The 15,624-nt window shown below is 40.9% G+C and overlaps 1 protein-coding gene across 2 annotated transcripts in view; it reads left to right on the forward strand.

The window, feature by feature from the left end:
* LOC308080684 (protein NLRC3-like) overlaps positions 1-15,624 on the forward strand; it is a 414,646-nt gene that overhangs the window by 141,553 nt on the left and 257,469 nt on the right. For both annotated transcript variants that reach the window (XM_080422614.1, XM_080422613.1), the window contains exons 8-9: positions 9,017-9,085; positions 10,065-10,133. In XM_080422614.1, the coding sequence (XP_080278740.1) occupies positions 9,017-9,085; positions 10,065-10,133 (138 nt within the window). The remainder of the gene's footprint in view (positions 1-9,016; positions 9,086-10,064; positions 10,134-15,624) is intronic.

A 15,624-nucleotide genomic window follows, 5' to 3' on the forward strand; every position in this document is an offset into this window, starting at 1 on the left:
CGAAAGTGGCCGTTTTCATCATTATCTCTGGAACAGAAGGTCCAATCTGCTCAGTTCAAAGCTTGTTGGATGCGTGACTTTGAGGACATTAAGCACGCAATGACACATTTTCGGGTTATTTTTTTTTTTTTAGGGGAGGCGAGATCTTAGTTGGGCAGGCGACCGCCTCTCCTGCCTCTACAGTGGGAACGCCACTGGTCGGCGCTCGGCACTCGTAAAGACAGTGATGTCACTAAAATGCCCGTCTGCTGTCTACCCTCTGCTGTGTTAGCATTATGGGTAACTCGTTAAAGTGGCAAATTAAATGTGAAACACATCAACTATTAAGAAAACAAGAAGATATGTTGACAAAGACACTCCATACATTTGGAAACATATTTTTATTTAAATCAATATCGTCTTCAGTTAATGCAGGATAATTTTAAAAGTAGGCTAATTCTCATATCCTCTCATAGGGAATGCATTGGCAGCTGCAGTTCATCGTTCTAACGGACCTCGAGTAGCGGCGCTGTCTCAAAAGTGGGCGTGAAATTTGTAGTCCCCGTGTGTCTCTATATGAACAGATATCAGGCATCTGACCAAAAGGGGGAGTTAACCTCCGAAGCTATTTAAAGAGAGGCGGGGCGTCGGTGAAAAAGGGGCGGGGTTGGGTAAGTCTGGTTGGTCTGTTGGAAAAAGGGGGCGGGTTTGCTAAAAAAGGGTCTAACTCTATGTCTGAAACGCGTCATCATTAAATGTCCGTCCACCGATTGGTTGCTTCAACTTGGATTCATGCAGGGAGACGCCCCCTCTTTGCTCCGACATTTTTTGAACAGCCGCCATTGTTGTCACAGGGACTGTGGAGAAGTTGACAGACTATGGAGGCATGTTTTATTAAATTATAGAATGCACCAAAACTTGTCGACTTGAATCTATTTAAGCCACAATAAAGTCCCGATTTTATTTTTGATATGTTTTGGACATATTTAGCATAGTTTCAGGTGATTTTCTGTGATCCTGTGTTCATTTAAGAGCATTGAAATGTCACCTTAAAATTAATTTTCATCAATTACAGAATGTACCTAAAACATTTAAGTGTCCAATAAATATAAAGGTAATTTAGATAAAGGTCAGACTTTATTTTTGATATTTTTTTGGGGTTTATTTAGCATAGTTTTAGATGATATTCTGTGCACATTTTCTTTGTTTAAGCACCACTGAGCTCCACTCTCTCTCTCTCTCTCAGAGTACTTGAGTAAATGTACTTATTGACTTCACACCAGTCTGTGTTGCGGTAGCCTCGGAAACCCAGGCTTTTTTTTTTTTAGTGTTGCGGAGACCCGCTGTGATGGCTTTGCAAGCTCTCTCTCTCTCTCTCTCTCTCTCTCGCTCGCTCGCTCGCTCGCTCTTTCTTTCTCTCTCTCTTAACAGCGTGTGTGTGTTTCTGGGACTAGTAGTAGGAATACCACGATAACGCAATGGTGATTATGAACCACGTACCCAAACCCGTTAAAGGCTGCTTTTCCCAAGCTGAAATCTGCACTTAAACTGCAAGGCTGCAACCAGGAAAGTTACATGACTCACTCGCCCAGGTGGTGTCAATAATAGGCTACTAATCACCGTAATCGTAACAAAATTCAGAATCACAGCGCTGCCTGTTTCGGATTCCGCACGTTAAAGTATATTAATTCATTTGTTCGTCTATTTATTAACTGCGTCTGCTACTGCAGTCCCTGCGGTACATGAAAAGTCTTGTTACAGTCAAGGATCACCTTCAACCTGGTGTTTGCACTTTCTCCATTTACGGTCCGTACATCTCTATAAACGTTCAGATTTCAAATATAAAGTGCTTACCCCATGGCCACGGATGTTACAATTATGCACGGGACTCTCAAAAGTAACCGTATATTCTGTATTGTTCAATGAAAAGCATTTTAATCCGATCAGTGGCCATTTTTTCATAATGTATTGGAGTGCAATACACCTACCAACCGATAGGGTCACTTGAAAGCACATGGAGAAAATGGCCACCGATCAGATTAAAATGCTTTTTATTGAACAATACGGATGATCGAGGTACTTTTGAGAGCCCGTATATACATGTAACCTCCGTTGCCATGGGATAAGCACTTTATATTTGAAATGTGAACGTTTATGTAGATGTACGGGTCATAAATGGAGAAAGTGCAAACACCAGGTTGAAGTTCATCCATGACGGTCGTGACAGTCGACCGTCGTGTATCCATGGCTATTACTCCCTCTAACATTTCCCATGTTTTTAGTTTATTGAAATAATGTCATGCATATTTGTCCAGTGCATAGCCTACTGCAGGCCTTGTTGACTAGATTTAGAAGAGATTTTTAAGCTCTTGCTCCTGAAATGATCGATTATTTTTAAGGGGAAACGCCATCATTTAACATGCAAGTCAATGGGTGAGAAGCAGAGATTGCCAGGCGCAAATGGTAGCGTAGGTAATTAATGTATTTGTGCAAGATGACCCTGCTACTGTATATAAAATGTGTATATTACTCGTTCATCATGGTTCATGTTCAAATAGCTCAATCCAAAATATAATGCTGTAGGCCTAAGTGTTAGGCTGTATTTACGCACCTGCTTAATTGTAATTAATGCTTAAACATAATTATGACCGGTATTTTTTATCAGATGTCTGATAAATTTGATTCATTCCGGACATTGGGACCAGCAGGTTACAATCCTAAGTAAGTAACGTAACTGAGTTACTTTTAAATGAAGTAACTAGTAATGGTAACTAGTTACAACGGTGTCTAACCGAGTTATACTTCTCCAGTACAACGGTGTCTAACCGAGAGTTATACTTCTCCAGTACAACGGTGTCTAACCGAGAGTCCATGCAGATCACAGTTGACAAATATTATATATTATCGGAGCTATTATTAATGTTATCGGTTTTATCGGGATGACGTAATATTCCTGATATCGAACCGATAATTATCGGGCCGATACTTATCGTGCACTAATAATTTTATCGCGAATTATTTTTATATTTTTCTCTGTTGTTGGTGACAACTCTAGTGCGTCCCATGGACGCCACGACGGTGTCATGAATGCGTCCTTTCACAATATTGTGTGTCAGCGACGCACGACGCAGGCCTATGAGCATCTCTGCTCAGTGCGGCTGCAGAGTTCATGTGCAACATCTTGCATGCGTGGCTGTGGCTTTACAGTTTTCCTTCGCCGTGTCTGTAGGTCACACCCAGGAACCCCCAAGGGTCTCCAGGGACCCCTAAGGGGGGGGGGGTTCCGCGGACCTCCTTTTTTTTTCTTTTTTTTTTTTTCCATCCCACGATTTTGTACCCCCAAACGCTATTTTCTTTTTTTGGGGGGGGGCCTGTGCCATCCACCATGACATCTATGTCATTCTTTCTTGTTTCCCCATAAATGAACACCCTACTTGATCACACTACGGCATCACAAGCATCAAAAGTAGCAGATCAACAAGTATAGTGTTTTGGGCTTGTAGATCTGCTACTTTTGATGCTTTTGAATTGAATCCTAAAAAGTATAACAGTTTTAAACATATGAGGTTTCCACCCGACAGAGACGATAGTGTATATTATACACAATCATTAATTTGTGCATGGTCATCATTATGTCCAGCTCTATGGCGTGCAGCCACGCCCTGGACTCTGTACACAGAGAGTAACATGAAGCAAGAGCACAATACTGAATGAACACTATTATTTTAATCAGAGGCTGCCAGTTTAATTCCTCTCACCTGGGAAATGCAAACCTCAAAGTCATCCTATAAGGCAGTATAGTAAACTGTACAGATTGCTCAAACCGTATTACACAATGTATGTATGCATACAAATATATCTATATATGGTTATGCCTTATTGCATATTCTATAAAGCCAGACACAAAGCTGAAACTGCCGCTATTATCTTATTTAGCTTTTCTTATTTCCCCCTTCTTTTTTTATTATAATTTGTATTGTGTTGCTGTTAGCAGTCTTGCGTTTCACTGCTTGTAGTTGTACCGGTATAAATAGTGACAAATAAAACCTCTTGATTTCTGATGGCTGTCATAACTTGTTATCCATACGACTCTTCAATGGGTTATGTCACTATAGCTACAACCACACTTTGAACACATCATTATTCTGTTATGATCAGGATTAAAAGGCCAGTTGAAAGTATGTTTAAAACATTCATGCCATCATGTATCACCAATGTCATCTCTGCTTTATTTGTGAACATAAACAGTGATGAACTCCAAATCATTGTCACTGATAAATCAACATCTTGCTTTCATATAGTTTTGAACATGTCACATAATATAGAATTCAAAAATGTTCAAAAACACTAATGACAGCTTTAAAATAATGTATTTGATGATCTTTATGTTGACAATAATTTAAGAGAAGGTGAACTATGACTCATAAACCACAAAATAAGGAGGGATTCTGCATGGATTAGATGCAGAATAATACATTTATTTATCTTAAGTCGAAGAGGATAAAATAAGAGAACCAATCAAATGCTGTGTCTTGGGTCAAGGAGTTGAGACAAATTGTGGACAGAGGAAGAGGTTAACTATACAGGCTCTGTGCAGAACTGTAGTTTTGGGTTTGGGTTTCCCGCAAGGCGCATACCTGTTTCTGTTTCCAGTTCAGTTCCTCATAGCTCCAGCTAAAGGGCCTGCATGTCTTCACACAGTATAGATGGGTTTCCTGTTTGTAAACATGAGAGGATGATGCGCGCGCAGTGGCGGGATGAGCCTGTAGAGGGCGCTATTACCCTAAAAATATCCTATACCCTATTACCCATAAAATAAATGGTCTTCACCAGGTTTAATGAAAGTAGATTAAATGATGCAGTTTGTAATATCTTCTTTACTCAATAAAAATGATTTGTCGGAAGTTGGATCTGTTTGTATATAATAGCAGCATTATGCCTATTATGCCTATAATAGCAGCATTATGCCTATCTAAATCCCGAAAATAACAATAGAGTGAATGGCGCTTCCGGTTCGTTCTCCCCCGCGCATGCGCAGATTGCGGACTCTGCTCTGTGATGACGTCGCGCGGAAACCCATCTATAGAGACCCGGCCCACATCCTCACTCAGGTGCCCTCAATGAGTCATCAGTGGGCCGCACCTCCAAGGCACCACTCACACACACGCACGCACGCGCGCACGCACGCAAAACAATAACAATGAACGACATAACTGGTACATTATCTCCACCAGGCTGAAGATTGTTGTCTTATGATTATGATTTCTTAGTTTTCAGTGAGAGAGGGAGAAACGACAGGAAACAACATGGCAGCAACATGAGACACACTGTGCAGTGATGTGGAAGCAGAGGTGTGGGAGGGTTCCTGACATGATCAGACTTGTGATGTCTGCAGTAAAACATTAACTTTTATTCATTAACCATACATACGACTTGTATCATTTTATACATGTAGAACATCCAATACTATCGATCAGACTTGTGATGTCTGCAGTAAAACACATTAACCATACATACAACTTGTATCATTTTATACATTTGGAACTTCCATTACTATTGCGTGGCTGTCAGGTCAAAACCTGTAACCTTATAAAAAGTTTAAAATCTGGAGATACAAGGTTTCTGCTCAACAGCAATGATGTACATGTTGAATACTGTAGTGTTTTGTACAACAATACAATACAGAACCATTTAATACAGACCATGGCCGCTCCAGGCTCCGTCATTTAAAGATGAATGTCTCAACAACTAAATGTAACCTGACACATAGATTCAGCATAAAGCAGTTTGACGTCACAGATGTTTTTGTAGCTGAGTTTGAGGAAGAGAAAACACCCTCAGATGAACTCAGACACTCGACATTGATGTATGTGAAGAAGCAGCGTCTTTTCTTTCAGCGTCTCCTCTGCAGATGAAGGTAAAAAGTCTCTTTTACATGGGTATGTTCGGAAATACAGCACTGAGCACACTGGCCAATACAAACTAATAGGCGAGTGCGCTCCGGTGCACAATTTCCGAACGCACCCTTAATCTGAACGTGAAATCACCTTCCTAGCAGAAATCATTACATGTTTGATAAGTAGTTTATGTAGTAATTATAATTACATTGTATAATGTGACTGTATCATGTGTGAAATGCTTTTGTACTTAATTACTAAGATAATGGCTATGTTCTTCTAAAATCCATATTTCAAGCTTACAGACTATATGAACAGATTGAATTGTATTGCATTGATACAACTGAAAGCATGATCAATACATAAGGTCAGAACAAAGCTCCAGTCTTGCATGGTGTTTAATTGAAACATAAAATGTTGTGGAGTTGTGTGTGTCTCAGTAGCGTGAGTCCTGTAATGTATTGTCTGCAGGTGAAGCTCTACAAAGCCTGCCTCGTTATAATATAAATGTTGTGTGGCTTTTATTAGTGAAGGATGATGTGATTGTAGTGGCTGATGGAATAATAGACAATTATCAAACCAACATGGGTTTGTTTTGATTTGAGGTGTGTGAATGTGCCTGTCAGTGTACAGTATTGTAAAACAGTGTCTGTTCCTTTAATAAAGAACAATTGTCTGTTTGTACAGTAGCATTTCAGAATTCAAGAGGTTCGGCCCTCCCCTCACACCTACGTTGCACTGCCGATCCGACCAATTATGTCTGAGTCATAGTGCTGGGGGCTTGTTGTCAGAGTAGCCCATATATGGAGATGTCTGTTTCTGTTTGTCTACCTGTGTCCGTTTTATGCCCATATATGGAGATCTCTGTATCTGTCAGTCCTTGTCCCTTTTATGCTCATATATGGAGATCCCTGATGTCATCAGTATTATGCCCATATATTGGAATGCCCATATATGGGCATATTGTTTTAGCCTGGGACCAGACGAATCTGCGAGTGCAAAAAAGAATTGGACTCTGCGATTTGGGTCTGGCACCGCTCCATAGAGAATCCATTTCCTGCTCCAGAAGACGTGGGTGACTAATCAGGGCCCAGTATTCAAATAGGAGAGACTGTAATTGGTAGTTGGTTGTAGGTCTAACCAATTGAGTCGAGGGCCATTGTTTTTATCCCGCCCCTTGGGAAAAAAAACGTCCTCATGGAAGCACCAGACTCATATCCACGCAGTGATATAGTCTGGCTACGCGAGGCTAATATTGTTTGGATCGGCAGTTCTGGACAACTGGATATCCGAACTCCTCGATAGCGGGCACGCTCTCCCTCTGTATCTATCAGTCCTTGTCCCTTTTATGCCCATGTATGGAGATTGCTGATGTCATCAATATATGCCCATATATGGGCATCCCCCTTTTGGAGCTTGCAGTGTACAAACGTTTTAACATCAAAATATACTTTGAGTACCAAAGTAAAAGTACTCAATGTTCAGAAATAGCAGATCTACAAGCTCATAACGCGTCATATTGTAGATTGGCTGTGTGGTTACTGTAGGTTTTGTATTAATAATACATTTTGCAAAGTAACAAGTAACTAAAGCTGTCAAATGCTGTCATTGTAGTGGAGTAGAAGTAACAAAAATGGAAAGGAAAGTAAAAGGACCTCAAAATTAAACTGTGCATGGTAAGCACTTGCATAGTACTTGAGTAAATATACTTAGTTACTTTGCAGCACCACTGCCTGACAGCCAATGACTGACAGATTAGGTAGCACCAGCTGCATACTGATTGCTAGAGCGTGTGGGTGCATAGGTTTATATTAATGGTCTTAACTAAAAATGTATACATCATCACACAGCTTAGATCTTCGGATTAAATCGGAGAGCAGACCTGTGCGCACTTGGTGATGTAAAATATCTGTAGTGGAAAAATGTGGCCACAGTGACTTTATGAAAACATGGGACATTTGTCCTCTGTCCTTCTCTCTCCTCACTAGCAAAACCCATTGGAAATGCATTGGGTGCTTAAAGTTAAATATTTCAAAAACTACAAATTATTTCAAAAAGAAAAGTACAAGCACACGTGTCCACAGTAAGCTGGATTTTTTAAAGTTTGAATGGAGTTTCTAAGTGAAAGTATGTGGGAGTAGTTAGGTGCCATACTTTTGGGGGAGAATAAATAAATAGTGAAGATATTGTGTGCTCGCTGCTGCTGCAGTGAGCACACAATTATACAGTATTTCCAGACCAGTTTAGTTGTTGCTGGAATTTGCCACAGTGCATTTGCACACATATTGAATTTGTGTACATGAATTAAATGAATTGTAAGATTATAACAATTGTGTTCTAACTGTAGGACAAAAATGTATATAATACTGATGTATTTTCTTTGTTTTCAGTGATAGCCTGATAGATCAACACCAGGCAACAATAGATTGTTACTAAACCACATTGGTGAGTCATGCATGACGTCTCACAGTATGACAGTGTGAATGAGTTTGACAGATAAACATTTCATTCATTAAGTGAACAAACACCCTCACCTCCCTTTTCCCTAAATGAGTCTTTGTTATTGTATGTGGTTAATGTGCGCCATCTAGTGGACACATTGTCAAATACACCACCTGATCTCTGATTTCTCTGCAGTAGTTTTAAACTGATTCATCGTCTCAGAACTGGACTCACCACTTAGCTAGGTTTGACTCCATTGTATTTTATCCACTGTTAATACAGGCTGGATGTAGAAAATAAAGCACTTGTTACCAGTACAGTTAAATTGTTTCTTTAAAGTCTTTAAAGTTCTTTGTTAATCTGTTCTCTGGCCTTCATGACAGCAGTGGATATAATAAGGTATTCTATCCTGTAAGACCACACTTTTTGGTCCTGGAAGTCATGTGATGCCTGCTCAGAATTACAAGTAATGATATTTGATTGTTTTGAAAAGTGCAATACTACGCATTAGTCATTGTAAAACTGTAAAACTCTCTCCCCACACTGTCCCACAATCCCTGTGGGACTATAGTGCAGCAATGCCACCTTGTTGTCAAAATCTCTTATGCCCTATATTAAACTTTAACCCCCCCCCCCCCCCCCTCAGTCAGTCAGTCAGTCAGTTTCTTCAATAATGAAATCAACTCCTCTTTCAACAGCAGTGTAAAGAGATGGAGTCCAGAGTGGATGATGGTGATGGTGGAGAAACTAAAGGTTCCTCAGAGCAGGTAAACAGCTTCAACCTTTGTCCTCAGACAGCTTTCAGATGACCACACACATCATGACTGTAGGTTTACTGCCTGTTTTACAGTAACATGAATTAAAACAAGTCATATTGATGCCTGTCCAGATTACAACAGCAGTTTGAAAAAAAGAAAAACATCAAATGAATACGTAAGGATTAATTATGCATTATATTGTGTTAAAAAAAAAAGAATTATTTCAGGAATTTAAAAATGCTGTACAAATTATAAATGTGTATTCCTTATTCAAATCTGTAAACTGTTGTAATCTCAGCCAATATTGTTTTAAAGTGAGCTTTGTTTTGAAAATTGCAATAATATGCATTAGTCATGTAAAGCCACATTCTCATATGAACAGTGGAAAATGTCCGTGGAATCAGGTCGGGACATTGTCCGGAGTTGTCCTTTCACACATGTAGCATGCAACAGGAGAATGTCCGTTTCAGATTAGTTCACTTAAGGTAAATAATACTCTGTTTGATAAGGTGAGGGGCGGGGTCTGGGTAGTAGACGCACACATGAACTACTCCCACTTAACTGTAACAGTGTGAGGGAGATGTGAGGATCAAATTCAATAGTTGATTTACTTCCTTCCATAGAACATGACAGATGCATTGAATTGCTTGACATGCCGTCTCCCATTGATGCACCCAAACAAACACAAAAGAAACATCTCTCCTACCGTAGTAGGCCTAATGTAGACAATGAGCTACAACATACTTTTAATCAAAACGAGCCGTCCTCCTCTGAGCTGGAAAAATAACAGTCTCAACTCAACTCAGATAACATTGGTCTCATATACAGCCAGGTGCGCACAGCGGAGGGAAGCGTCAGGTGTAGCTCATTGTCTACAATTAGGCTTCTGTAGTAGTAAAGAGAAGTTTATGTTCGATCGGTGAAACACACGCACACGCACACGCACACACAGTTTCTTCAATAATGAAATCAACACCTCTTTCAACAGCAGTGTAAGGAGATGGAGTCCAGAGTGGATGATGGTGATTGTGGACAAACTAAAGGTTCCTCAGAGCAGGTAAACAGCTTCAACCTTTGTCCTCAGACAGCTTTCAGATGACACAACACATCATGACTGTAGGTTTACTGTCTGTGTTTTCTATATGTATATACAGTAATATGATTTGAAACTACCTTAAAACTAGACATTTATTTTCAATCGGTGAATATTACTTGAACGCTAATAAAAAGCAGAATGATTAAACTGGTTTTCAGTTCTCTCTCTCCAAACACCTCAGGAGGAGGGGAGGCTCCACCCGTTGTAGTCTCTCGTGGCCAAACTGTTGTCTCCCACAATTTTCAAATGCTTCCGGTCATACAGTCTGGAGCACGGACGCTCTGATCATGAACAAGCGATAAAGCGGATGCGAAGCCTCCTCCCCACATCCGTTTCGTCTTTACAGTCGCGCAAATTTACCCTAATATAAATAAAAAAACATCTAAGCATATATAGCTTGCTGCTTAGCAGAAATGGAAATAGAAACATTAAATGTAAAATATATTTTCATGAACGGAAATGACGAACAGAACTCTGGAAACCTTCCATAATACAGTGCATGTCTGAAAGTGGTTAAAACTATGGTTATGGCATTTCCTTTCCCTCACTGATGATTTTATGATTGTATTGTGTATTATTGGTGCTTCTGTGCTCCCTGCTGTTCCTGTCCATGTCATTTGTAAAGTCCAGAGTGGAAGTCACAGTGATGGTTGCTACTGTCTCTGGGTGTTACTTTGATCTAGAGCCCAAACCATATACAATATACCCATATTAGGGAGTAAAACATTCTGATATTTGATATAGGCTGTGTGTGTGTGTGTGTGTGTGTGTGCGTGTGCGTGTGTGTGTGTGTGTTGATTAAATCGGCACCTCTTTCAACAGCAGTGTAAAGAGTCCAGAGTGGATGATGGTGATTGTGGCGGTTCCTCAGAGCAGGTAAACAGCTTCAACCTTTGTCCTCAGACAGCTTTCAGATGACCACACACATCATGACTGTAGGTTTACTGTCTGTGTCTTCCATCAGAATCAGAATCAGAATCAGTTTTATTGTCACATCACAGGTTTACAAGGTAAAGAAGTGGGTGAAATTCGTTTTTGTACATCGTTCCCATCGCAACGTTAATTTCCATAGAAAGAAGAGGGGGGGGGGGGGGGGGAGAAGAAGAGGGGTGGGGGGCAAGTGGGAAGGAGATCAAAACAAGAGATTAACAGAAGGCCAGACAAGTTATCTACATATTTACAAAGTACCTGAGATAATAAAAACTAAGGTGCCTGAGCATAGCAGCAATGTATGTATACTGTGCATGTTATACTTATACTGTGCATGATATACATGGACGTTAAGGTGCTTAGAGAAAAAAGAGCACAATAAAAAAGACAAAAAAAAGTCAGTGCATTATACATGGGATTAAGGTGCAAAAGGTCAGTGCGTGTCCACCTAGGGTGGACTGACCCTAGTATAATCCGCAAGTAGCTCCATGAGGGAGTGCAGCAAAAAAGTCATTTGTACCTGGTGTAGCCCACAGGTGTGTCCGAGGGGGAGCTAAGTCCAAGTCATTGTCCCTGGTATAATCCACAGGTGTGTTCAGGAAGAGCCAGAAAGGTTTTGCACCGCCTGCTGTCAGGCTGCTGAACAAGGCTTATGCCTCATTCAGCATCCTGACAGCAGCCGGATTAAAACTACACCAGTACCTGGTGGTGGAACTCTTGATACTGCGGTAGAGCCCCTTGCCCGGTCGCGGTCGTTGTAGGGGTTTGAACAGTCTGTGACTTGGGTGGTGCTTGTCCTTGATGATGCGCTTGGCTTTGACCACGCACCGCTTTTTGTACAGTTCCTGGAGCGCTGGGAGCTCGATTCCCATTATCCACTCTGCCGATCGCACTACTCGCTGTAGGCTGATCTTTTCTCGGGCAGTGCAGTTCCCGTACCAGGCCGTGACACAGCCTGTTAGGATGCCTTCAACAGAACTGTTGTAATACAGCCTGAGGATGCGACGTCCTACTCCGAGCTTCTTCAGGCGGCGGAGCCAGTACAGTCGCTGTTGAGCCTTTTTCCTCACGTGTGTGGTGTGCGTCTCCCATTTGAGGTCCTCCTCGATGTGTACTCCGAGGAACTTGAACTCGCTGACCCTTTCCACTGCAGCACCGTCGATGAGGATGGGCGCATGGTCTCTCCGCGGCCTCCTGAAGTCCACGATCAGTTCTTTGGTCTTGTCGACGTTAAGAGAGAGGTTGTTCTCCCGGCACCAGCGTGCCAGTGAGTTGATCTCCTCTCTATAGTCAGACTCGTCGTTGTTGACGATTCCATATACACTAACCTGAATTAAAACTACCTTATAACTAGATGACCACACACATAGTATGACACCTATGTATGACTCTGATCTGATCGCTATACAGTGTTTCATGTTGCAATCTACCGAATACATTCATTATTATTATTTTTCGTTTGTCCACTATATTACACATTATATCAAGTACAAGCTCATGTTATGTCCATTACAGCTTACACACAAGTGTTGTTCTTCAAAAAGAGCTAGGGAACAGGTCAAACTTTATTTTAAAAAAATCATATTGGCCCTCGATATATTTTCTTGGTATTAACTATAGTTCTGTCAGATAACTCACGAATAGATTGAACCAATATTACAGATCAAATATATGAAACAATATTATAGAATGAGAATACAAGAGTGGATGTAATATATTTTATTTTGGCGTTCAGGCTCTGCTACATTTTTTCTCCCTGCTCAGCATAATTAAGACAACCATCATTAACCTTTAAGAGCAGGGAGATATATATACATAACAACCCCCCATGGGGAACAGAACCAATAGCAGAGCCCACTGGTGGTGCTGGGGTGGTGGTGGGAGTAAACGCTGCATGACAACACCTATGAAACACTAAGCAGACAGAACACAGATGAAGGTGAGCTTAAATAACCCGCCCGATTGGACAGCTGACTGCCACGTCAGAGTATGACGTACTGTATGGGTCTGCATGATGACAGCCCCATAGAATCTCTCTCGAGTGTATGCTGCCAGAACTAACTCGCAGGCTACGTATAATTTCTGTCAGATAACTCACGAATAGATTGAACCAATATTACAGATCAAATATATGAAACAATATTATAGAATGAGAATACAAGAGTGGATGTAATATATTTTATTTTGGCGTTCAGGCTCTGCTACATTTTTTCTCCCTGCTCAGCATAATTAAGACAACCATCATTAACCTTTAAGAGCAGGGAGATATATATACATAACAACCCCCAACACTGCGGAATCAAGAACGCCCTACGGTGAACGCTCACCGATTCATCCAAGCAGATATCCCACTTGACTCCTGATGGAGACAGTGACGAACTTGCAGCTAGCAATTCTGGATCATGCTAGGATATTCTAACATTATGTGAACTTCTATGTGGAAACTATGTGTGGGGTGAAACCTCAAACCCATACCAATTGACCAAGCTGATATCCCATCCTTTCCCCCAAAACAGTGAAGACCAGCGTCTGGGATCAGCGAGGACATACTAACTTTATGTGAACTAAAGGCCTTAGCTGCCATGGCATGGCAGCACTTAGCCATTCCCCTAATAACACATAGAGGAATATCCTATCTGATGGTAGAAACTATGTGAGTGGTGATTACCTCAAACCAATTGACCAAGCCGATATCCCATCTTTTCCCCCAACACACCGAGACAGGCGTCTGGGATCGGCTAGGACATACTAAATGTATGTGAACTAAAAAGGCCTTAGCTGCCATGGCATGGCAGCACTTAACCATTCCTCTAATGCCACATAGAGGAATATACTACTTAAACTTAACATGACTAAGTGTTAATGCAACCGTGATGCAAGCTCAGAGTTGATGCCCCCAACCGCATCAACTCTTTTGCTACCCAACCGCATCAGCCGTATGATGCCACCCAACCGCATCAGCCATATGATGCCATCCAACCGCATCAACCATGATGCGATATATCTTTTTTTTTTTTTTTTTTTATTATTATAATTATTATTATTATTAATTTATTTCAACAGAACACCTGTTGATTCCTGAACTCAGGAGTCCTAAACGGTGACCTAAAGCGATGTCCACCGCCGTGCGGTGCCGCACCGCGAGTAGGATCGAAGAGGACATTCTATATATAAATTTATTTTTATTATTATTATTATTATTATTTATTTTTTAAAGAAATCTGAAATCAGTACCCGTGCACCATGCACCACGACCCAATCATGAGCAACCCAACCGCATCAGCCATGATGCCACTTAACCGCATCAGCCATGATGCCATTTAACCACATCAGCCATTTAACTGCATCAGCCATGATGCCCCTTAACCGCATCAACCATGATGCCTTGAGTTTGAGCAACCAGCTGACCTCTCTAGTGCCAACTAAAGAACATTTTAAACCTAACATGACTTTGAGGTTACGCTAAACCTTAACTCCACCCAGCGACCACCATATATGCATGGTTATAACAGAACTACCATTTACATTTAGCAATTACAACACTTGTATTCATTACATCCTGAGCCAACAAACTCCCCATTTTAGCGCACATGACGAACATGGCACTAAGGACCATTTTAATCAGAACGATTGAACTGTGCACCAACTGAAAATATACAGAAAGTTGAGATTTGTTCTGCTGAATTAAAGCTTAAACTGAAGATGGGACATGACCTGTTGAACAAATGAGCCACAGATAAAACATAATGCTGCTTTGTGTGAGAACAGACTAAGATCTGTGTGTTAACAGCAAGATCTATGACTGCCCCATCTAACCATAGATTGACTTTCTAATTAACAGAATACTGAAGCAGCTTCCAATGAGAGACTTAAGATAAATCATAAATGTCCTTCCATAGAAATGCAACATCGAATGATGGATGCATGTCTAGCTCTTGATATACGCTCAGATTAGACTCCACATAGATGAAAGCAGTGGATATGGACTTGGCTAGCAGAACCAACATATTTAGTCTGAATCCAGTACTCCCTTTCCATTACATGCTTATAAAATTGCAACCTTGCTTACAAGACTGCAAGGAGAACCACAGCCTGTGTCAATACCGAGAATGATAAAACACCCTTTAAAGGACATACCAACTGGAGTAAACTAAAATGTTTGCCTCCTCAGATGATTTAATTAACGACCATAACAATCATCAAGTTCAATACTTCATAACGAAACGTCAAGTTTGAGCGGTTCAAGATTTAAACCTTAAAAAAACCCTCAACCACGGTACTTGGTTTACTGACTAATTCATTTTAAAATGGCCAGCGCCACATAACCTGACGGAGATGACAGCTATTAAATGATGCAAATCGGAGACTGCCATTACAGTCTATCGCAACAACAGTCCTTCCCTAATGCACACTCTACTATTTAATGATTTGTTAGGCCGACCCATTAAACAAGAAGTGTTAGGTTCCCAGCCACATTGACAACCCCGATTATTCTGCTGCAATACTTACTTCTGAAAGCTTG

The sequence above is a fragment of the Gymnoscopelus braueri genome, assembly GCF_963280865.1.
Source record: "Gymnoscopelus braueri genome assembly, chromosome: 24".
Lineage (NCBI taxonomy): Eukaryota > Metazoa > Chordata > Actinopteri > Myctophiformes > Myctophidae > Gymnoscopelus > Gymnoscopelus braueri.